Consider the following 26,005-nt stretch of genomic DNA (forward strand, 5'->3'; position numbering starts at 1 on the left):
CAAATGCATAAGAGAACTTCAACTTGCTTTTTTTTGCATAGCATATAAAAAATAATATATTGGGTTAGAATTGAACATATCTGGATTTCTGCTTATCTGGGCATAACTGTACAGTTGTGCAAGACATTCCTCAATATTAAAAGGAATCAGTAAAAAGAACTAGTAGCAACATCTCTTTGAAGTTTTCTTATGAACTACACGATTTCATGCTGCACTTAGTTGTGAATGTTAAATTGAAACTGGAAAGCTTGAGGGTTTCTTTCTTCTTGCATTTAACTAGTTTTATGGAGAGGAAAGCTGATATGCTGTAATTATGATCAACAAAGCTAATATTAAACACTGGGGAGTAGTGACAGACACCCACTCATCCCAGATTAATGGCCCCACCCTGATCAATATTTGTTCCCAAGAAGAAAGCAGTAGAGTCTAATCCTGTTATTCCAGCGAGTGTTTCCAAACCATGCACTGGTTAAAGAAATTAATGCATTGAAGTTTTGTTATTGAGAAGGATGGTAATGATCTTGAAGCCCAACGTTCTGACACTTGTCCGTATTCTTACTCCCTATCATGCAGGAAACATCCAAAAATGTGGCTGAATAGCAAGCTAATTGATTGTAGGGATAAATCCAGGGCTTCACTCTCTACAGCTGCTGATATAAGCATTTTATTAAGCTATGATAGATTTAAATAATTCAAGAAAATAATAAGTCAGAACAGTGCATTTTAGCATTCATTTACTATCCGATCAGTGGAGTAACTGTGGGATTGCTACTCTCCGAAATCTAGATGTCGGTCTGAGTTGCAGATGTGGTGTGAACTGTTGTCAGTGACTGCTGAAGATTCATATATTAACACATCATTAAATACCCTGAGGAAAACTGGGCAGAGTTACACCTGGAGAAGCTTGGCCCTACCACATGGTTGAAGGGGCACGCTCAATAAATCAGGTACCGTGAAAGGTCAGGAGTTTCTGAGAACCTGTTGGATACTTAGGGAAAATAAACCTTTGGAAGGAGACGGGTGGGGGATGAGGGACAAAAATGAAAGCTTGATATAACCCTATGTGCTGTTAAATTCTAATTTGCCAATTCCTCGGGACCTTCCTGTCAACAGCACACATAGTTGTGTACTATAGAAACAATCAGATTATAGTAAAATATACATGCCAAAGAACAGTATCAATAATAGAAATTCTGGCAATGATCAAGATTAAGAAACTTCAGCTTTTATGGAAAACAGCTTATTTTTGCCCTTACACCCATATGTAAAAACAGAGACATTTTCTAACAAACGCAATCCTTCAGAAAGGCCTGCTGAGTCAGAAGTTAATTTGTTTTTCATTCATCTTGACATAAAGGTCAGGATACTAATGCTTCAGCATTTCAGGGTTTGAAGGCTAATAGTAACTTAACTGAATACATTAGCTCTGCATCTCACTGGAGGTGCCTCGTGGTGCATTTTGCACCTAAGAAAAGCAGCAGAAAGTGTTTTTATTTTAGATGTTTATTTTAGATGTTTAAGAAACACTGAGAGCTTTTTTGCGTAGTAAGGAAACATCCCTTGTGAGCACCAGAGACTCCACGGTCAGTGGAAGGATCAGAAGCTCTTACATTTCATACAAGAAGTCATTTATAGCAATGACCCTATTTACCAGTATCAACCACTGTGAACAAGCATGTTAGTGCAACGCACCTAAAAATGTTTAGCAATTAAAAACTTAACAGTTAATATTTTAAAAGTGTCCCAAAGCTTTTCATCTACTTCTCTCAACTATAATGGACAGGAGCAGATCACACACTCTATTTCACAAGCTCTGCAGACTCGGGCCGATGACTCCACACCTATTTACTCTGTTTTGTGTGTTCAAAGGTTTCTCCTTTGCTTTCTCTTCTCCTTCACTTCATCCCTCCCCTCCGATACACTCACATGTACATACCAAGTCTAAGATATGTCAGTGTGGGTGGAAAGAGAAATTCTTAAGCATATATTAAATTCATAGGAAGCAACCACTGACATAAGCTTAATAAATGATGTTGCCTCTAGGGATTTTGTGTTTTAAAAACCTGATGCTCTGAGGAGTAAAACAGATATTGAGGGGAACTTGGTTCTGTAAGGATGGAGCCACAGTTTACTGTAGGGGCCGTGCTCTGTTTTGACTGAGTTGTGATGAGTTGTGTGAGAAAATGTTGCCAAATGCAAGTGTCCCTCCTCCATCACACACGTACTGAGTCACCAGCTCTGGAAGTAGTTGAAAGATGTGTAGACGTGGTGCTTAGGGACGTGGTTTAGTGGTAGACTTGGCAGTGTTAGGTTAATGGTTGGACTCGATGATCATAAGGGTCTTTTCCAACCAAAATAATTCTATTCTATGAAAAAGTCATCAGCTGATGGCTCATCACAGTGACCTCGGAATTACAAAAATAAATCCTCTGTGAACCTATGATACCTTGATTTTTACCAGCAGCTGAATACAGGCTCAGTGTCTGCCCAGGAGTGTAACTATGCAGGACTGATTAAGATAAGGGGTCATCTGACAGCTTTCTTGTCAAAGTCATCAGACTACCTCTCTGATGCATGATGTACTTATTCATCATTACTGTTCATCAACTAACACTATGCCGCACACTCTCTTGGATGATTACAAGAAGGTCCATTCAAATAAATATTTTCCTCCAGTAATTTCAGATATCATACAAATGGGAAAAGAAATGCAAATCCAGATTTTAAAGAGAAAGATGTAATATAAAGAATTTTGGGGAGAAATTTGCAGGCGATCTTTTCTCAGATTTTGTCTTTATTTAACAGTTTAGTGACCTCTGCTATATATCTGAAACATAAATAATAGCTTTCTGTCCTTATTTAACTAATTAGTAATGTTGTCATTGTTGATAGGATGAGTAATATCAAGGTTTATTCATGAAAGCTGTTATTAACAGAAAGCATTAAAATTTTGCATGTGTTCTCTCCAAGTGTCTGGACATACACAGTTAAAACCATTGGGTGTAAACCTGGATCTGACAAATGTTAATGGAATGTAAATAGTGCAACAAAGGTTTTAGAGACTCTAATGGATATTTAAAGAATTATTTGTGGTGGTTTTCTATCCACATTACCAAGAAGCTTGTAGAACAAAGCTGTTAAACAACGATTAAACTGTTTATCACTAAGTATCTTTTTCCTTCCTTCTATAAATGTCAAAGTTATTTAAATGTCTTTATACAAATAGGCAACAGAAATCAAGATGCAGCACAGTTGCTCAAGGTGAAATTAGGTAAATCAGTTGAAAAGTTAAAAATGGAACCTGGATCTTCTCACTTCTAATTTTGAGTTTAGCAACTTTCTAGTTGCTCCTAGTGAAACAGCATGCAACACAGTAGAAGGGATGCAGCAAGTTTAATAAGCAATGCTTAGCAAACAAGCAAGATTTTGACCACTAAACAGATGGTATGGCTTTTTCAAATAATCGAGTCAGAAATGAGTTAATTAAATAATTGAGTTCTGAGAAAGCTGTCATCTCTCCAATTGCACCTGCTCTCTGTGAGATGGCAGGCATATTGCCAACACGTAAATACTGACACGAGGAACAGACAACTGAAAAGCCGTGTCACCACACTCTGCAGCACAAAGGGATGGCTGAGCATCAATTCTTAGCTTCTAAAACAAAATGATTTGGTTTTTTATCAGAGTAGCTTGAAATACCACAGAAAGCAATAATGATCAACATCGGTAATTAAAAAAAAAACGAAACATAGGTTTTGATAAAGGTAACAATGGTGGAAGATCTAAGCAGAAAATCAAATAGTGTCTATGTGCGATTCCCACAGTAAATTTTGTAGTAGCCTTCCATACCTCATGTAATATATCCCATCTTCTTTCTGTACATACACGGACACGTAACTGCTGTCAAAGTTAATAGCCTCTTTAAACTCGAAATTCTGCAGATTTCAATCTTGCTATGCTTTCTGCCAAAGGAAACCCTGCTGTATTTCTTTTATAATCTTTTATTATCAAAACACCATTTTACATATTATATAAGAACTTTAATCTGATAATTAATTAAATGGAGAATAGCAAAATAATTAAATGGATTAAAAGTAAGCTCTAAATTAGTTTGAATGTGCTAGAAATCAGTCCATGATATTTAGGCTTGTCTTTCCACTTAGGGCAGGTAAGAAATAGTCTCTGTTTTCATCTTGCATTCTGACAGAAGATATTTCTTCTATGTTAAATGTACAATTATTGTCCTTATTTGTCATATCCAGAGTCTTAAGAGACATTTTGTGCTTGCAGCAAGTAGAATCTACACTCTCATTCTACTGGATTTGCATTTTCTTTAATTAAGTTAATTTAGCCAGATCTGTATCTTATCTCCTGAAATTATTTTCTCCAGAAAAATTAGAACAGCTACTTTTATAATACGAGGAACTAAAGAGTATCTTCTGCTTTAACAAGGACAGCAAGGAAATTTATGATTAGCTGTTCCTTGAACAATCCACTATGAAATGAAAAGAGGAGGTGCTGTCAATCTAAACTTGAAGAACAGAGCTCTGCTCCAACATCCAAACACTGGGTGATATCAGGAGACAATGTAGCAGATTCCTGTCCTTTATCTGCATGAAGGTCTTTGCTTTTTTGCTTAGACTGCTTCTTGGCAAAGCTCTTTCTTTTATTAAGGTTTCTAGACAGTCCATGTTAATTGTGGAGCTTTGGCTGTTTAAATAGAAAATATTGCCAGGCTAAACTGGCAGATGAATCCATGTGAAAAATTCAGTGCATCTTCCACATTGTAACCTAGAATATGTGGAGGAAATATACTCCTTTCAAGAACTGCTGTACAGTTTCATATACAGAAAACAATTGCCCTGTCTTACAGGCAGCATAACAATTTGTTTCAGCATCTTTAGCTAGAGTCTGGTGATTTAGCATTGGAGAAAGGAGGGGGAAGGATTCTTTTTGCTGCAGCTTTGTCTTGTATCTGTACTTGGAGCCTGGCAGTACTCACTTGAGTGAGACACACCACTGGAGGGGTGTTTGAAGTTGTTTTCATCCTAGTGGAACCAAGGCTGATGCTGAACTCTGGGGTTCACAGTGTGGACGCAGGGTCCTCCTGTGGTTGGTGCTCTGGGCTTGCCTGATGCATCCCTTGGACCAGCAACTGGCACAAGCTTCACTGCTAGTAGCAGCACACAGGGACATTTGGTTCTACACCAGAATGGCAAGCAGCATATCATACTCCTCTTGTTGCACCACACAAGTCAATAATGGAGATTTATCTGTTCCGTCTTTATGCACAAGTTATGCTCTCTGAAGTTAGTGAGATTTCAAGTGGAGGAGGACTATGAGTTTGGAACATGAGCTGTGTTGAAATCTTCATGTTGTTCTACTCTGAAAACATATCCCTCACCACAAAGATCCCCTTATTTTGAATTGTATTTTTGCAAGCAATTAACTCCCCAATTTTGAGATTCAAACAAAATAGTAATGTATTGTGCGCTTTAGAATAAATACAGTATAGCAATTACAGTTAATTGCATGAGAGATTATCAATGAGACCTAGGATGGAACAAAGGTGACAAGCAATTTACCAGCTTGCACTTCCAGTGCCAAAATCAATTAGGGCATGCCAAACCCTGTAAACATTAATAGTAATTGGTAAGCTATATGTCACTGTGTATCTTTGACTGATGTCCAGCATGTACTGTCTTGTGTTTAGCCACAGGGAAGACCTACCAACAAATCTTTTAAGGGTTGGTCTACAGCACACATTTATGCTGTGACATAAGTAACAGAACAAGATATCCTCATGTATATATCCTGCCACTGCTGCTGCCAGTGGCTCGAGTGTGTTTAGGCCAGCCTCTGGGTGTCATTGATAGCATAAACTCTGAATAATAATTAATTACTAGGCAATGCTAACTAAAACAGAATGAGGCTGAATATGAAGCTGTGTTCATAGTACTGAGCTTATTATTCATTTTGGCTCATTATTAGATGATGTTAGTACCAGGGGATTACAAATTCCTCCAGGGGTTATTCTGCAGTGAAATACGACCAGTTGCGTAGTATCTTACTTCTTCAAAAACATAATTTCAAATGTATTAGGTTCACTCAAGCAATAAATAAGAAAAAGAGGATAAACAACCTTACCAGAGAAAGAAATTATATGGTATATAGCATAGTATTTTTAAGACTAGTTCAATCATAATCACTGATATACCCTCCACGTTATATGCTAGTGTCTGCAGGTGGGTGTCCATAAACATATGGGATGTAGAGAAAGGACCATCAACTTAGCGACATTCTTCTTGCAGACTCATGGCTGCTCTTCCTCCAGCCTGTTCCAAGGGGAGAACAAGTGCTCTTCTTACCTTCCTCTCAGAATTGCAATGAGAATGTAAAGAGGAAAATGTTGGCAGCAACCCCTCGTTCCCAGAAACTGTAATACCACAGCAGTGGGAGACTTAAGGAAAGAGTGTGGAAACACTGAGCCACAGTTTTCATGTCTTCTCTCCTCCCCCAAGAACTGCTCAGCTGGATTGCTCTCAGATCTAGGAAATTCCTTGGGTTTTACAGAACTCCAAGAATTCTGCTACTTCTAAGGGAAAAACAAACATATGTAACAGAGTAAACTGATGGTAAATTTCTAGCCACTGTTTTGCCATCTTCTGGTCTCTACTTTTTTTATTCTTTCCCAGAAAAAGAAAATATAACTAAAAATAGTAATGTGGGTTTCTTCTCAGCTCCCCAGAGACAGATACAACTCACTTTCCTTGCAAACTGGAATGCACTGATGGGATTTGCTGATTTTTCAGCTACTTCAGCTGAATGATTATAGGATAACTGTTTTGATCACTTGGCACCTTTTTCTTTGTCATCCAACATCATTAGGTAGATAAGACACCCATCAATTTCCACTACATACCCTGATCCCACATGGCTTCCCAAAATAAAGAAAGAAAATGAGATTAAGAAAAAAAAAATCACACTTCTGATAGTTTTATTACATTATGAAAAAGTATACCTAAAACTATATCACATTATTATAAATCTTCTCTCTAGAGTCAGGTGCTTGTATACATCCTTCTGTCAGGAACCGTCTGTGATCCTATTTCCTTTAAAATAATACTATTTCCATGCTTGGGCTGACATTTAACAACCTGTATTTGCCTCATTAATTTAGCCAAGATTATCTTTCACACCATAAATTTCAAACTTTTGCTGACAGTGTGTAGCATTTGAGGGAAAAATTGATCACATTCTTATATTTTTAAGGAACAATTTGTTAATTTCTTGTTATAGCAAACAATTATTCAAGGAAGACAAAATGGAATAAATGAGATGAGACCATTCTAAATGGATTATTATAACTCTGGGATAAGTACTTTGAACAGAAGCAGGCATTTCTTATTTTATGCAAAAACCAGAAGGCTCAGATTTTCAAAAATACATGAAGGGACTATATATCAAATTCCCACTCAGTTCCAGTGTGGTACGAGTAGTTTCACTCATGTACGTTCCTTTGAAAATTTTACTCTCCAAGTATTTTGAGTGAAAGAAATACTACGGGAGTCATGAGGTCAGATTTAGTGGCTTTGGTTTAGCAGCTTTTGAAATCTGACTCACAGAGGGATTAAGTTTTGCCCCAAAATCAGAGAAGATCAGATCAATGTAGGAAAAGGAATATTTTTTTTAATGACTAGAATGTGAACATCAAGAAACCAAAATATTTAACTAGTAAAGATAAGATTATGTTGACTTAAACAAACAAACAAACATCAAACCTGACAAAAGGGAAGAAAAAAGGAAAAGGACCATTCCAAAGCTGCACATTCCAAATGTCCAGGCTTGTGAAAGTTGGGCTGTTAGCAGGTTGCTGAGTAGTTACCTCACTGGTAAACAATTTCTCTAGAGGACTTCCACATAAAGGGTGGGTGGTTTGTTTTATAAGTTTCTTAAACATAAGCAAAACATGCACCTTGAGGAATATGACTGAAATTAATTAATAAACATATATCCTTACTAATAAGTAAATTGAGTCGGTAAAAATACACTGTTTAATCCCAAGCATGTATATCTAGGGGGCAAAATGGAGAATGGGGGCATGTTAAAAAGGCCTCTCCCTCCAAGAAACATACTTTGTGTTGTGCTTTTCTGCTACAATAATGTAAACAAGATTATCTTTATGGTAGTCCTTTCTGTTTCAGTCTCAAACGGTATTAGGCAGAGATGTGCATTTGCAATCCAACCCAGGCCATTAAAGTAAACGTTTGAAACTCTTACACTGAAAAACTGACAGTAAATGGCAAAATGCTGGGAAATGCAAAAGATAACTAAAAGTTACCATGTTAGCACTGCTGCAGTCAGATGCAGGCTGGAGTGTGGGGTGGGATTTAGGTCTGAAAACATAAATCCAAGCTTGCAAATAGATATCATGAATAAATTCCATAGCTAAACATTCAGATTAAGCTCGGCACAGAAATAGAGGTTTTGAAATCCTCCTTATGCTTTTATTTATTCCCATTTGAATGTGTATTCCATCAAATCTCTGCCTCTCAATTATGGCTTCCTCGCTGATAACAGAGGCACATTTCCATTTGCTAACGTACACAGGAGGAAAATACATTCTGTTTATTATTTATAAGAGTAAAGTGCTGAGAGGCTCCTACAAAGCACAGGCTCTTGTTGCCCGTTCACTATGAAAATACAGAGAGCCATATTCAAGAAGACGACATTCCACCCAACTCCCTGGGCCTGATGCTTTCTCTTGGCTGTTTTTAGGCAGTTTTCTGCTCAGTGCTTTACTGAAATCACACTTGAGACGTGCCCTGCTTTCTCCACTGATTACAGACAGGGGATTAGCTGCAATTTTAACTGCGTATCAGTACTGAAGAGGCAACTGAAAAGCCAGGGGAAAAGCAGCAGTGAGAGATTTCCCCAAGATGACACCCCAACGACTGGCACAGTTAAGAAAAGAGCCTTAGTTTTCACAGTCCCCAACTAGTAATCTATTCCAGTCGACTAAACCACACAGCTGTCTCTAAACAACATCCCTGAATCAAACAAGTTTGCATGAACATATTGTCAAGTAACATTTGATTCGCAGGATTTACGGGCAGACATGACCTGTGCCGTTCATAGTCCTCCTTACCTGGGCCAAGTCCTCCCTTCATCTTGAACCGAGCATATCTGCATCATTCCCTTCTTTCAGTCGCTGCATCATGAATTACTGTAAAAGCTCAGGTTTTTTACCTTCTTTTTTTTTTTTCCCCTGAACACTATCTAATAGGTAAAAGAATAAGCAACATTTGGGTTTTTAAACTCAACGTTAATATTTATTTCAGGAGTACTTAAGGACATAGCACCTCTGTGGTGACACTGGGGATAGTACTGCTTGAAACATTGTAACACTTCTATATCTAACGTTTTTTATACTCCTGTCCTAAGAAAACTATTTTTATTTATTAGCAACATTTCTGGATTTAATAATCCTGGTATGTGCTCTACTATTTACAATGAATCTAAGATCTCATGTGAATACCCACTTTGAGGTGATGTTTCTTTTAACATCAGTGATGTTAGGATTGCAATAACTACACTGGAATGGCTGCCAAGCATGTTTTGTAGTGCTGGGACTGCTACAAAAAAGTAAGAATTGCTCCTCTTTCCCAGCTTTGGAGGTTTTATACTGTTGGAATCCAAGGAGTTGTGTTTCCCAGATGCAGCTGGCTGCTCATGCATTCTACTACACTCCTTTACTGATTGGTTTATCACATCTAGATTGCTCATTTATCTTTGAGATAGCATTTTAAGGCATTAATTTTACAGCTTTCTAATCTGTTTTGCTTACTGAGAAAATAAAAGGGATTATTACATGGTAAACATGCTAGTCTTGATGCAGCAGTGATGATTTGAGAAGGGAAAATAGCAGAGGATGGAGGGACTGTACAACTTCTTTGCTCCTCCATCATACATCATACTAAATGCTGTTAAAAGGGTTGGCGAGAAGGAACAGAGAGAGAAAAGCAAAGGCAAGAGAGAGGGCCAAGCTCCTTATTGTACACTGTTAAATTTCCCCTTGGCAAAAACATCTCACAAAGTCAGCAAGACCATCCTGAGAGGAAATCCAGCGTGGGAGACAATTAGGGATGCTGCTCAAGAGAAAAGGGCCTGGTGAAACAAAAGGCAGGACTGATTTGGGGTTTTTGAATTCCCTAATTCCCCTCTCCTCCTCCCTGGCTCTCATGATTTTGAATGAAACATTAATACTGCTTCAGATGCTTCTTCCCTCCAAGGCCAATCAGCTGCTCGGCAGGGCGTGAAGCGGTTGTTCATTTGAACAGCTAACGAGGGAGTGGAAGGACAGAGCTAATTCTAAGGCTTTTCCAGCACTGCTGAAGCTCACATTTGCTTTGACACATGGGGAATGACCTGAAGAGCCTTCCTCCACTTTGGAATAAGACAAGCGGTGCTGTATTAATTCTGTGTAAACAAGTCTGACTTGTCAGAAGAGATAATTTTTCACGATACAACCATAAACAGTTTTAAGATTGGAGTAGACACCTCGTCCTGCTTAGTACCATGGCAACAACTACCACTGGAGATCTTCCTCATAGGAGGGGTACAGAAAAAAGGAGGTAAAACAGCCAAACCACTGAAAATGTCAAATTCCAAGCCTTCCATTATAACAAAATTTCTATTCCTTCTTCTCTCAGTACACAAAGCCTTTAGGATGAGACTGAATCCTGACACTCAATTTTAGATGTTCCTGAAGGTGAAAACTTGCTCCCCTCGCTATTTCAGAAGGAAAAAAAGTTGAGGTGGCTGAAGCTGTTGCTGGTTCTGTTGCTATTAAGGTCTGTTCTGCTTTCCAGTTCCCAAGAAAAATGGAAAAGAAGCAAGAAAAATGCATCAAAGGAAGAAAGATCAGTTTCTGTTCACAGTGCTGGGTCTCTACCACACAAGGACAGATACAGTAATTCCTGTTAAATTGCTCTGGCAAATCTATACCTGTGCACTGCTATTTTGGGTGCTGCTTTTAGCTATTTTATCATCACCGGTTCAAAGCAGCGGAATGTAAGAAATCATCTTGACTAGTCAAATCACTCTTGATAACATAACGACAACAGAACAAGGGACAGGTAGAGAATGAATAAGGTAGGCAGGAACAAGACATTAACTTGAGAATGAGAGCAGATATAAAAATGTTACACCTTCTGCATTGAACGGAACCTGGCAGGAACAGTGATGCTGCTGCATAGGAAGGAGCTGAGGTGACAGGTTTTCCTTATTAGATGAAGCCAGGATGGCCGAGCTTTCTCTTTCCTGCTTAGCCACAGCTTTACTGTCACTGTCAAATTATGCTTTCTTAGGCAGGCTTACCAAACAATGAACCCCCCAAAATAAAAAAAAAGAACAATGAGCATCGGATGGGACCCCAAAACATTTAGACAGATCTGCTTTCATCTATTTCTACAGTGAACTCTCCAAAGGCTTTTAAATTCAGAAAAAACAGCAAATTTTACTATAATAGAAATATAACTTCTAACAAAAGAGATATAACAAGATATATTTGCAACTTTTCCTGTCTAATATGTCCCTGTAGGCAGGTCCTCAAAATCCCAGCCTTTGATTCAGTTAACTCTAATTTTCTGAGTGGCAGCAAATCTGCTCGGTGCTCTCTGGTCCCTTAGGAACACGAGCGATGTCTCCCTCTTCAGAGGCTTGGCCGCCTCTTCTGCTCCTCATGTCCATCTCCTGAGCAGCACAAGCAACAGGCTTCCAGCTCATGCCTGCTGCACCAGGAGCTTTCACCTCTCTTTCTTTGTGGAACAGTGACACATTTACAACAAAAAAATCAAACGCAAAAAAAAATAGGTCAACCACTCATCTTTCTGTTTACCTGCTAGGCCTTATTTCTGGTCTCTATTCACAGTCTGATACTCATCTTCTTCATTAAACATGATGATTTATCTCACAGTCCTTGACTTGGACTGAGAGAATTTTTGTTTTGACTCATTGGTTGTTATTAATACTTGTCAATTAACAACAACAAGAAATAAAGAGGAAAAGCTTAAGTTAGACTTTTATTACCATGGATGCCTTAGTGACATCTGCAGAAATAGGAGCCTTTCCTGATGGTATGATCTACTGCAGAAGAGAGGACAGTAATGGAATTAAACAAAATTGGAGCTATTAGTTTAGATTTGTGTCTTCCATTACTCCAACCGAATTGGTAAGGCTTCAAATAAAAAATAGTACTGATCAGATGATTTTCTGTTGAGAGCTTTCTGTATTTTTTAAGCAATACCAGATCTGTTTCCTCTTGTACTTGGTTGCTAATGGACCTAAAAGCTCTTTTCAGCAGGTAAGAATTGCCATAATGCCACTGCTACGTATCCTACATCAGCCCTACTACTGGGAATAGAATAGCACTCAGCGAGAACCAACTCAATACCTGCTTTATTTCCCTGTAGCCAGACTCAGGAAACATTCCCTTTGTGCTGTGCAGAGAGACCTGAGCATAATGAATACTGGAGATCACCCTGTTTATGGCAGGCTTCCCCAAAAAGACAGAATAACTAGGCATTAATTTTATCCATTAAACTTCCCTAGGGAAAAAAAATTAAAGAAACTTCACTTTTAAATGGGTAAAACATCTGCTACAAATGGAGGCAGAAGATTATAAGACTGTTGGTCTCATTGATGGTTTTCTAATTAGCATTGTACATTCCTCTCTGTGTACTAGAGTGGAATAACTCTTACTGAATTACAAGTTGTAATTATGTATACAATTTGATGTGAGACACACCTTCTGTAATATCTTAATATATATTAGTGAAACCATTAACTTTAGAGGGAGGAATGTCTTGCAAATTATGAAATAAGTAGAAAGTTTTAAAAAAGAACTATAAACAGAACTTTCTATAACTCTGGTCAGATGCCCAATGAGATAATCTGTGTGTAAGACGGGTCAAACATTATATATTGATTGATTGATTGATTAAACAGCAATACAATTACGTTCTCAAATTACACTGAATGTAGGAGAAAACCATGCTGTTGAGGTCAGAGAACTAAAACAGAGGTGAATTAAAAATACTGGAAACATGGGCAGAAATAAAATGAGATGCTGCTCGAGAAATGGAACACCAAGATGAAAAAACATGTGGAACACAAGTATAAACATACAAAATCTGGAAAACAAATGGAGAAACTGGGAACAAAGTAACCTGGGTAAGAATGATGAAGGCTGGTTTACAAAAAGAGACTTCAAAAGATAAATATTTAGTGTTTCACCAGTAGTTGTATATACACCAAAGGGGTCCATCACACAGGGAAAGGCAATATTTGGGGAGTTTTACAGAGAGTAAAACAGAATTAAGAAGTTTTGAACAAACTTCCGGATGGAAACGTATTTCCAAGGGAAGTCAGGAAGGCTTTCTTTTTATGTGAGTGTAAAACTAAACTGGGGAGGAAAAGAGTGAGAAAGTACTGGGAGGAATGATCCTATTTCAATTCCTGACTCTTCTTATTTTACATGCCCTTTGAAAGTTTTAATTCCAAAGTAAAAAATGCCTTACTTCTCATTTTTTTTTGTTAGTATGGTGGATTTACATCAATAATCTAAAAGCTTTTTCTGACAGATTATATTGAGTCTTCCAATGTTTATCTCTGATAGACACACATCAACTGTAATTGGCTCAAGACATACAGGCACGTGTGCCAGTTTTGACTGCATCCACTGTATTTCTGAATTCCAACTGGCCATAGGAAGCATACAAGATAAAATCCTGTAGCGTTACTTGTCTACCAAAAGAAGTCAAACTGATTTTACTTGGCTAATGAATGCCTAAATCCAAAAAAACCCACAGCTGAACATATTGAGCAACTTAAAACACACGAATCGGAGTCATTACAATAGCTAATGTAATATGTGCAAACCACCAGCTGTTATACATAACATTTTCTTTATGTGACAGATTTTTTTTTGTACTTTTCAAATAAATAGATCAAGTACTCGCTACTTAACAGTACTACAGAATATGCAAAAAGATTTGTAAGATGATGAACTTTAGGAATTAATGATTTTACAAGTTGCAACCGACAGCATTTTTAGGAAAAATCTTTCCATCTCTAATTAATTATTCCAAATTCTTATCCCTTGAACTAAAACTTTGTTAGCAATATGAAAATGACATAAAGCTTCAGACCAAAATAATCTCCCTTTATCTCTTTGGTCTAAATAAAGCCACAAAAGGGCTTAAATTAATGACAAAATATAGCAAAAGATGGACAATACAATTTTCTTAAGGACAGCTTTGCACTAAACCAAAAGTGATCATTATTTTCAGTGGGTGGAAGAACTAAAACCTAGAAATGTATTTTCAACATAAATATGAATACATAATTTACAATTTATGGTCAAACTCTACTTTTTCCACACCAAAGATGCTATAGTGCTCCACAGCCTCAAGACTGAATTTAACCAGATCTGCTGTTATGACAGCAATAATTTTGGAATTACATTTCTAGGTCTCTGAATTGTCAGTGTAATTAAACTCTCACAAATTAGTTTGTAAAGGAAATTTCCAGAAAGCTCTCTGAGCAGGACATCTGGCCAATCATTTGTACTTGGGTCACAAAATGGATGGATCACACAAAAATGTAACAGCTGAGAATTCTACCAGTACTAAACATGAGCTTTATTGTAAACAGGTTCACATTTTTTTGAGGAATTAATGACCCATAAATCCATTACAGTAACACCTCTACTTGTAAAGTGATCAGAGCTTTGTGTTTCCAAATGCAAATGGTTGTCTGCAGAAAGCTAAGAGATATTTCTTAGGAAACTGTAATTAGTAAATTATTTTCCCTAACCCCCCTATCTTGGAAGAATGTGCAAATCCCATTGAAATAAGAGTTATGATGAATGCCAAGATAAAGTTTTAGTACAGTCATATGTACAAGGGCTAAATTTAGCCTACTGTTTTTCATCAGCAAAACTGGCATTTAAGATGAGAATTCAGGTGTAAAACAGACGGTATGCTATTTAGCCATCCTAATTTTTAAAAGGTTGATGTTTTTGTCATTACTCTTGAGGTTATTTTCAATTATACATATTTTTGTTACTCACAATTCAAAATAACCATTTTCTTTAACATTCACTGCACGTTTGGAAGAGACTTGCATAAACTGTGGGATGACTGTAGAGATAACTGACTTCTGATTCAATTGGTATGTTATTCTCACTTTTAGGATTAAGCCAGCAATCTGCTTGCAATGACTTTGGTAAATAAATAGTTTTTTCTATATATGCAATGAATATAGTATACAAGTAAACATACTGTTTTTTTCATTAAATACAAAGGGTTGTAGTTGGCACTAGTCCAACACAAGCATAACGTTGTGTATGCTATCATTTCAGTGCGTAAGTGCATCCTATAAACAACAGACATTTGGAATAATTCCCATATAAGTGAGAAGTGAAACCAAAATGGAAGTGGAAGCCCCAGTGAGCTCTTGCTTTCCACACCTATATTGGATATGGAGGGTTGGAAGCCACCTTCCTCCTGTCTTTTTGTTGTGCAGTTAAACTTTCTTTCCTCCCCACAATGTCCAAGAGCAGCCACAGGACAGCACTGGCCTGAGTTGTGGTCAAAGGGACCACAGAAAACCTATGCATGTTTATCTTCTCAACCCAGAGGAAAGTACTGTTGTTAATACACTGAAGTTGCTTTGCACCACTGAAAACTGTAAAGTAACTTCGGTAGTGCCAGGATCTGTCCTTTCATGCTGGAACAGTATTTAAGATGATTATGCTCCAACCTGATCAAAGCTCAAGATCAGTTCTATCCTAAGAATGATCTTTGTTGTCTTCCTTTTTCCTGGTTCTGAAAGATAGATTATAACTTAAACATCTATACATCTTTAGGCTACCTGTAAAAAAGAACAAAAATTTATCCTAGGAAAAAGTTATTTGCAGTTACATTAAAGTAAAATCTTTAATTTACTTTAATTACACCTTCAAGCCATTATTAAGCACACAGGTGGTCCCTTTTCTTTCTACATAAATTGTTCTTTTCTACATTTTGTTTCAAGGTTTAGCATTACTTGTTTAAAATAGATTTCCCAACAAAACCCAATACTAAACTCTTTCAGTATGACAGGAAAATCTCTGAGACACTATTTGTTTAGAGAGAAACCATCAGAGCATCTTAGAATATAAGCAACAGCAAATAATTATTTTTATCTTCTGCTTGCTTATTTCTGGCTTTTCAAAAGAGAAAAAGAATACATATTTATAGTCTAAAATGCATTACATCATTGTATTTTTTTAAACTATTGAAGTAGCACTTTAGCTCTTGAAACCCAAAGGAACTTGGGCCTCATACTTCATTCATTTGCCATCATGTCAGTGAATACGGTTCACACTTCTCCTCTATCTTACAAAGAGTTTTGCACTAGTATGACATATGGAATACTATCATTCTGGAGTGGCAGCATTTGACATTCATTTTACAGGAGGAAAATAAAATTAAAAATACAGAAAGCAATGGCTCATAATGACTAAAATAAAAACCATACTGAGAGTTATTTCACCCACTCAAATCCTTTCTGTGTCTTTACAACTGGTAAATGCTCTTTGTGTTTACCTAGATATGTCTAGATGTACTTAGCATCTTGATGAAACTGCAGCTTGAGATGTTCCTGTAAGTTTGGGGGAGGGAGGGCGGGACAAATCAGTAAATCATTTGAGTTACAAAAATTTAAAACTATCCTCTTAGGAAATTCAACTACTTTCTGCAGACAGGTTTTGGTTTTAAACTCAGTTATGGATGAAAGGGAAGCTTTCTGGGATGCTATTTAATTGCAGGTATTAGCTTCCTGGGGAGTGACCAGTCCATTGGAATGACAGTCTCCAAAAAACCCTTGACTCCCACATTCCACAGGTTGGCTGGGAGGCCACATTTATGCCAGTTCGGCGTTTTTGTTTCTTTGTACTTCTCTTTCCTGAAGTTGTAAGTATATATTAAAAATAAAGATAAGATTCTTAAATACTACTGCAACACCATAACTGCACCTTCATGTTTCCATACCCCCATTTTTTTAGTTTCTTGATTGTCAACTATCTTTACCTCCATCTAGTGCTAAAATCTGACTTTCTATCACTGTATAATATTGATCTCTTATGACCTAGTTGGAGGCCAGTTGGAGGCCAGTATCTAGTGGAGTGCCCCAGGGGTCTGTACTGGGGCCAGTATTATTCAATATATTCATTAACGATTTAGACGAGGGAATAGAGTGTGCTATCAGCAAGTTTGCTGATGACACTAAGCTGGGAGGAGTGGCTGACACGCCAGAAGGCTGTGCTGCCATCCAGCGAGACCTGGACAAACTGGAGAGTTGGGCGAGGAATAACCTAATGAAATTTAACAAGGGAAAGTGTAGAGTCCTGCATCTGGGCAGGAACAACCCCAGGTTCCAGTATAGGTTGGGAAATTACATATTAGAGAGCAGTGTAGGGGAAAGGGACCTGGGGGTCCTGGTGGACAACAGGATGACCATGAGCCAGCACTGTGCCCTTGTGGCCAGGAAGGCCAATGGCATCCTGGGGTGTATTAGAAGGGGGGTGGTCAGTAGATCGAGAGAAGCCCTCCTTCCCCTCTACTCTGCCCTGGTGAGACCACATCTGGAATATTGTGTCCAGTTCTGGCCCCCTCAGTTCAAGAAGGACAGTGAACTGCTGGAGAGGGTCCAGCGTAGGGCAACAAAGATGATTAAGGGAGTGGAGCATCTCCCTTATGAGGAAAGGCTGAGAGAGCTGGGTCTCTTTAGCTTGGAGAAGAGGAGACTGAGGGGTGACCTTATTAATGTTTATAAATATATAAAGGGTGAGTGCCATGAGGATGGAGCCAGGCTCTTCTCAGTGGCAAACAATGATAGGACAAGGGGTAATGGGATCAAGCTGGAACACAAGAGGTTCCACTTAAATTTGAGAAAAAACTTCTCAGTAAGGGTGACAGACACTGGAACAGGCTGCCCAGGGGGGTTGTGGAGTCTCCTTCTCTGGAGACATTCAAAACCCGCCTGGACATGTTCCTGTGTGATCTCACCTAGGCGTTCCTGCTCCAGCAGGGGGATTGGACTAGATGATCTTTTGAAGTCCCTTCCAATCCCAAACATACTGTGATACTGTGACCTGTAGCATACTTTATGCCTAACGGCCACCACTATACCCACACTATTCACCACATGTTGTGTTTTATCATATATTAGCCAATTTTAAAGCACATAATTAAGAACATCTTAAGACTTTACTGGCTTATCCTCAAGATGTGCAATCCAACAGAACAGAACAGGAGAGCAAGCTTTACTTTTTATTTATTTTCATTTTTTTCTGCTAAAACATTAATGAAAATCATTATGAATTAGAGCTTTTTTATACCCCTTATCTTCATAAGCATCTTTTTAATTCAGTCCTCAGGTTCCTCACAGCTTCCTCTGACCTTTTTAAAACTTTTATTCCAAGTTTTCAAGAGTTGCATACTTTTTAACTAAAGAAAGAAAAATCTATAGCACGTGCTAGGGAGATGAAGTTTTGTGTAAGGCAGTCTCGGCGTGCAACTCTTTTATACTTTTCCCCTATATAACTTAATTTACTGATATTCAGCAAACATCAGCAAACGCACAACTATGCATTAAGCACTTTGTTACTATATCTAGCAGTCACTGGAAGATATGCAGGCAGCACAAGTTGCTGCAAAGTTGGCAAAACACTACAACAAAAGGCAGTGCAGAATTCCATAGGGTCTATGAAGAGCAATGGCAGCCTACCACTCTGGGAAGCACTTTTCTTAAAAAACAATGAATCACTACAGAACAGCAAAAATCACCAGAAGAACCAGAATCACCTACACCCAAGAACTACAACAACTAGTGGCAAAAGCTTTTAAGGCTGATTTCTGAATTGCAACTTCAAAGCAGTCAAATCAGCTACAATGGAAGCGTAATTCACAGTCACATACCAGGCAGACTGAGAACGCAGCACTAGCTCCAGCCAGCAAAAGACTGTTCTGTGCCAAACTCTAAACTGCGCTAAATCAAAACCATGTAAGTCTTCCTCTTGATTCCTGCCCTCTCTCCACCCCGCCAAAAAAGAAGTGTCCATCTTTGTAAAAGTCCAAAGTCACAGGTACAAAAGCATACACACCCTTTCTGCCAGGCTTGATTCATGCCACACCAAGTTTTTCAGTTAAAAAGTTGCAAGGTAAATCTATTATAAAAATACTAATTTTGCTTTTGCCTTCATTGCTCTTTTATTGGTCAGTCTCTCAATTAAGATTTTCTGTATTCATGGTTTTGTTTGGTTTCCATGTTAGTACCATTCTAGTCAAGCAAATTCCATTCTTCATCCACCGTATTTGCTTACCTGGTGTCATATGACTAACATGGTTTTCACTGGAGTATCTCTAAGAGGTCCATATGATTCTCCCTTATGAATGTATTACATAGTTAGTGTGCTCAGACTTAGCACTTTACCCTCATAAAACCCCTCTGTTATCTAGAAATATTATCAACATTTTACAAATAGGGAACAGAGGGATGGAACCGAAAAAGATCCAGCTTATTAAAGTATCTGAATGCTTAAGGATGCCTATTGGGATTTTCAAGGGTGCTCTGACATATAACTCTTATTGAACTAATTGAATATTTTTCACTAAATGGCTAATTTACATTTTTAGTTTTCTGAAAACCTTTAAAATCTGACTCACTTATGTCACCCTTTAAATCCAGCAGACCAGTGCGTTAAACCTGGAACTCATTAGCCCTTAAACTTACGCTCTAAGCGCGGTGCAGTACTTCCCACAACAGGGCAAATTACATGAAAAATAAAGATGCTGTGCGTACCACAAGCATCCATTCCCTCCTGTCTGCCTCCCTCTTGCCCTCCCGGGCTGAGTCACACACCAAACACTCAGACAGTGGGGAGCCACCTGCATCAGATATCAGGCAAGTGCATCTCCAGGGATCTGGCTGCTCAGTGCTGAGACTGAGGGGTGCCTGAGCTTGAGCTTGTGGACAAACCCTGATATCTCACTCAGCAACCCCTCAGCTCACTTCCACCCACAATTAAGGTTTGCTTTCCCCTCCCCTACCTACCACTCACATAACAGAGCCAACGTACATGAACGGCTCAAACCAAATTTGCTGTAAAATCATCTCTATCCACCATGTAGTTGGCTTTAGGCAAGTAGCCACTTTATTGCAGAAAAACTTCTATTAGCGTGGGGAAATGCCTGAATTCCTGCAAAACAGCTGATCATGTATGTTTTCTAGCTGCACTTTTCTCAACTCTTAACAAAGTTGTACATGTTTTCAGATAGCTCTTTTGTTTGGCACAACAGAAAGGTGTTCAGTTCATCTAATGCACATCACCTTCATACAGGAAAAAAAAAAGGCTTATAGCAAGTATAGCTTCATTTTTTGCCTACTTTTGCCAAGAAGATGCTTTCAGCACAGGTTTTCTTCACACCCCTATGTTTAGCCACTACAGGCAAGTGAATGGATCAGCTGTCAGGGCTCTTCAATGTCATTGTTAAGTCAATGAAACTCACTATGTAAATGAAGCTGGATTTGGTCAATGTACTGCCCTGTGATTGTGAATTGTATTACTTCTTTCGGGGAGTCATGTACACTGTCTTCTTACAGCCCATGCCATCACATTGAAGGACCAGCTAAACAAACCTCATGGGCAGCCAGTTCACTGGGAAAATATGTGTTTTAATCAAAGAAATATAGGACAAGGTAAATTAATAAATTCCTGGCACTGCTACCCTAGAGAAGTCATTTCCAAGTCAGGGCTTATGGATAACGTGTTGCCTGCTAGACCCTCGGAGACTGGCTGCAGCTGCAAAGACTAAAAAATGGTAAAATTGAGGCCAATAGGAAGGTGCTGCCTGCAGCGTAATTGCTCACCGTTGTTGCACATTGGCTGGCGAAGGTCGTGGACTGCTGCTCTGTGTACTTGAGCAGGTTTGCAACAACACTGGAAGGCTGTTGTATAATAATGGTTTAAGCAAAACACGTAGAAATAAAAACAGATTTTTTGTTTTTAATATTTAGGTAGACCAGATAAATTTTCACTGAGCATACCATGTTTTAAAAACATTCCCAAAAAGATGCCAGGTACTCTTTTAGCCTGAGGCTGAAGGGAGAAAAAGCAGGTAGCTTCTGAAAAATATCTGAAAAACTGTTATCCAAGTAGCTGAAGTTAAAGTCCCATATGCATTTCAAGTGATTTAGTATTTAAAAGTGAGCACTGATTTAAGTAGACATTCTTGGAATCATCACATGATATACAAATATGTGATTGATCCCCTGGTAAATGAAAATTACAGAAAATCACAGGTGTCTGTCACAAAAATTACTGCTTATATGAACAAAGCAATTAAATCTGCCTATATGAACAAAACAATTACATCTGCCTAATGTTAAAGAATCCTTATCAAACATTGCATGAATCACTGTAATTTGAATATTTTTAAGGGAGCAAGAAGCCAGAATGGCTGCAAATAGCTTTGGATACAAGCAAACTGAATGTCGGAAAATTCCATATTCATGTATTGTGATAACAGGTCTCTTTTCCCCCAATTTATTTTCTTTTTACTTGTTTCCCCCAGGCCTTTTAACATATTCAAGCATTTGTCAGTAAGTTGCACTGAGTGTTACTTCAGACTCACAAAATTACAGAAAAATATTTAAGAATAGAGTGTCATTAAACTATTCTATGCTACATTAACTCATTTATTTCAGAGAATATTAAAGAAATGAAGACTGTGCTGTGATGATCACCTGATCTAACAGCAAGCCTTTCCAGTACTGCAAACATTTATCAACTTCTCTTTTAACTCTAAATTTCTCCTCATACTGAGCAAACTCTACTTGATGGTGTAAAAATAAGTAAATTAACTCCTACTTCAGATTGCAATTTGCCTTTCCCTCATGGCCAGAGATGTGCAGAACATCAATCTTTCAACATTTTTGAGCAGCTGGAGCTCAGCTTCCTTATTAAAAAGCTTCCTTAAGGTAAAGTTTTTAAGCCAGAGTGTTATGCCAAGATATGAAAAGGCAACTAGAAACCAGACACACACAAAACCACTCAGTGTACATCTTGTCAGAACTACAACCCCCACATCTGCTACAGGCAGGCAAGCAATGTCTTTTCAGCTTGTGAAATACAGAACTGGAAAGTTTGGTTACATTGTTTTGCTTTTAAACTGAGCTACAAATCCCCCCCCCTTCTCGTCTTTACAATTAAACCCAGAGTGATGGGGCGGGCCACAGGAGCCCAAAAGGAGCACCCTTCGCCTTGTGACTCTGCAGCAAGCAGGGGGAGGCAGCTCTGGGCAGGGAGGCTCCGACCCGCACCAGGGCCGGGCTGAGACGAGCGGCGGGGACACGCTGCCCACCCTAGGGACAAAGTTGCCGCCACCGTGCCCGCACCCGGGCAGTTCTCCCCGGCCCCGGCTGGGAGAGCTGCCGAGCGAGGGTTCGCATCTCCGCCAGCAGCTGGGCGCTGGACGCCGGTAACGAAAACCCGGCAGCACCGCCCGAAAGCACCGGGCGCAGCGGCGGGCAGCCGAGCCCGGACGAGCGTCCTCCCCTGGCCAGAGCGGGGCAAATGCCCCCCGCCCCGGGCTCCTGGGAGCCCCCACCACCACCATAACCACTTCTTCCCTTCCCGGCCGCTCGCACCTCGGGGCAGTCCCCGCCGTGCCGACAGGCCTCGCCCCGCGGCACCCGGCATCCGGGGGATGCTCGGGGATGTTCACCCTCCTCTCGTAGCCAGAGGACGGGGGAGGCCGCCGGTGCCCGCACCCAGCCCGCACCCCTTGACGGCGGCGGCCGTACCTGAGTCGCTGAGGCGGGGCCGGGCTCTGTCCCGCAGGTAGTAGATGAAATCCCGGCAGTTCTCGTTCTCCACCGCCCCGACGGAGCACAGCTCGGCCAGCAGCTGCAGCGCTTTCTGGCAAATCTCGTCCTCCCTGTCGCCGGGCATCGCCCCCCAGCATCCTCGGGAGCGGAGCGGAGCCCTGCGCTCAGGCGCCGCGCCGCTGCCCGCCCGCCTGCAGCCGCCCGCGCCGCCGGGCCGCCGCCCGCATCCTCCGCCAGCGCCGCCCGCCCCGCCGGGCCGAGCCGGGCCGGGCCGGGCCGCCCGCCGCTGCCCCCCCTGCCCGCTGCCGGCTTCGTCCCGCCGCCTCCTGCGCGCCGCGCCGCTACCGGGGGCGGAGGATGGGGGTCCCACCAGTTGAATGCGAGGGCGGGGAGGGCCGGCGCCGCGACCGCCCAGCCGCGCTGGCGCAGCTCTCCCCCGCGGCGGTAGCGGGCGGGGGGCCCGGCCGTGCCTCCGCCCCCGGCGGCAGAGCTGCCCCGGACCCCGTCCTGCACCCCCGAGCCGAGATCCTCGGCCGTGTCCGAAAGCAAGCGCGCAGGGAAACTTCAGAAGCGGCGCAGGGTCTGGTGAAGGACGGTCCTGAGCGCAGGTGCTGATGGGCAGCTCCTCGTCCTCCTCCTCTTCGTCACCGGCCAGGCCCTAACCTCTGCTTTGCTGATCCGCGTTTAATGCCAACAAGCAGTTTGTTAAATACCGGGTGCTTTTTGTGTCTCACTGCCTACTCCTACTTAGAAATTATTCCATTCACTCAGCTCATTGTCTTGAAATTACTCTCTGTAAATAAGGCGTGCCCTCACTGTTGGGAACCTAGTGGAGGGGCAAATATTAGAAATTTATTTTGGACAGAATGACATTCTTCAGCGAGTTCATATATTGGCCTGGGCGACGGATTAGAAAGAGTTACAGCACTGTTGGGAAAACTCAGGCACTTGAGAACCGGCCATAGCTTGAGGGAAAGGCAGGAGAACCTTGTCTGGAGGAGGTGGAGGCTGAGGAGTCGTCTGCCATTGAGCATGTTTATCCTGACAAGTAGGAGGTTTGTAAGGTTCTGCTTTGCTTTCTGGATTTGTAGGCAGGGAGGATGGTGGGTGTCATGAGGGGAAAAGCTGATAACTGGATGTGCCATTTCACTTGATTTTCTTCTCCCTCTCTCTCTTTTATAATAGTTTAAGCAAATATCAGAGGCCGTGATGAGCTTGAAAGTTCAGACTGTTGTGGATGTTCAGCCTACTGTGTAAAGACTGGTGATAACAGTTCTTTAAATAGCATAGACAGCAACATCTTCTAGTAGAAGCTTTTTTCTTTCTTAAGGAAAAAAGCGTATTGTTGAAGTAAGTTAAAATGTATTCTGCGAATGGAGTGGATGATAACAACAAAAGTTGTTTACTGGTGTAACTTGACGTCTCCTAGTGCTGTGGCAGCATTTCTGATGTCTCAAAGGCATGACTTTTTCCCCACTTTTAATAGCAAAATCATGTCTGTAAAACATGTCTGTATAAACAAGTGTAATTCCATCAGTAAACAGGCAACTCTTTCATGCTGGCATGTTCTTATTAGGAATTAATAACAGATAATAAAATTGTATGTGTCTGTTACAGTCGTTGAGGTCATATTTTTGACACCCAGAGATTTTTATGACATAAGCATATGTTTTCACATCTAAGCATGGGGAAACTTCCCACTAGTCTCAATAAATGCTGTACAAATATTTATCTTGGTACTGGAAACACCAACATGATTGCCTTGTTTCTCTAAGTATTTGGGGATAGGGGAGAGAGACAATTCTGAAGAGGCACTGTCAATCACAGCTCTTTCTCTGAAACTAAGGACCAGGCTTTAGCAGTACTGTGTCTCTTCCTACTTTAGTGAAGAAGGGGTAAAATTTAAAGAACTTGGTAGAACCACAGATACCAGAATCCCCTTTTGGGAAAAAGAGCTGCGAGATGTCTAGTGGATTATTTGTACGTATGTAAGCCCTCTGGGGGTATAAAGTTTTTAATTTCTAACACAAAATCAAGTCCTGGCCAATGCTGGTGCTATGTAATAAAGAGGAGGAAAGACAGAGGAACCATGAAAGATCACCGACAGAGACATCAGTGAAATACACTCCAAGTAGTTCAGTGATTATATGTGACCAGATTTTGAATTACTGTACAATTTCTGCACTGTGACTCGTTTAGGCAGATTATTTGGCTATATTTTGGTAATTTGGCCCTGACCTAGCTGGCTGTACTATTGTATAGTTTGTACTCCATCCAGAATGGTCAAACGTATCAACTGCAAAGTGATATTAATGCATTTACTGGAGTGTGGTTTTTATCCTGTGAGATCACAAGCCCATCACTAGCCTAGGGTTCTAGCTTGCCACGGAGTGAACTCTGGACAGCCCAGTGATGAAGTGGTAATTTCTTTATCTTTTTTCTCTAACTAAAATATTTTGCTTCATATTTTAAATAACAGCAATTTGAAGGTGCTAAGGTGTTTGGAATGCAGGTGGTGAGGGTTGGAAATTTTTCAGTCTGCTGGAGGAAAGACCATGAAATTATATGGACATCACTGCCAGTAAACAAAGGCATCTATTCTGAAAAGTTCTGAGCAATTACTAAATGCACTGCATAAGCAAATGCCCATGTCTCTTTCTGAGAGAGGCAGTAAATATAACCTGCTGTGTGTAAAGGCAAATGCAACTCTTCCTTCCTGTGGTTGTTTGTGAAAACTGGATTATATCTGCCATTTTGTTTTCATTGATTGCACGTTTCTATTTCTGCAGGCACCCTTAGTTGTGATGAGTTTACTCATGCCAGCTGCAGATTTTGCCCCTTCAGGAAACTGTGTAATGTTTAAGATCCCTGGTGAATGTTGTACTAATTAACCTTGGTCCTAGAAGGGCATTGTATAATGCAGTGGGACACTCCAGTTAACCTTATCTTGAGAGTTACAACTTGTTCTAACCAGAAGTCTGGTTTTTTTCTGTTTAGCTCAGAGCTGCCCTCATAGAGTACAGTGTACTCAGACATTAGAAAAAAAATCCCCAAAAAATCTGACACATGG

General features: G+C 40.1%; 1 protein-coding gene across 1 annotated transcript in view; it reads right to left on the reverse strand.

The window, feature by feature from the left end:
- SYT9 (synaptotagmin 9) overlaps positions 1 to 23,095 on the reverse strand; it is a gene marked incomplete at its 3' end in the record, with an annotated part of 66,093 nt that extends 42,998 nt beyond the window's left edge. The window contains exon 1 of the mRNA XM_080345856.1: positions 22,912 to 23,095. Within this exon, the coding sequence (XP_080201982.1) occupies positions 22,912 to 23,059 (148 nt within the window). The 5' untranslated portion in view covers positions 23,060 to 23,095. The remainder of the gene's footprint in view (positions 1 to 22,911) is intronic.
- Between the last annotated feature and the right edge of the window lie 2,910 nt (positions 23,096 to 26,005).

The sequence above is a fragment of the Nesoenas mayeri genome, assembly GCF_963082525.1.
Source record: "Nesoenas mayeri genome assembly, chromosome: 5".
Classification (NCBI taxonomy): Eukaryota; Metazoa; Chordata; class Aves; order Columbiformes; family Columbidae; genus Nesoenas; species Nesoenas mayeri.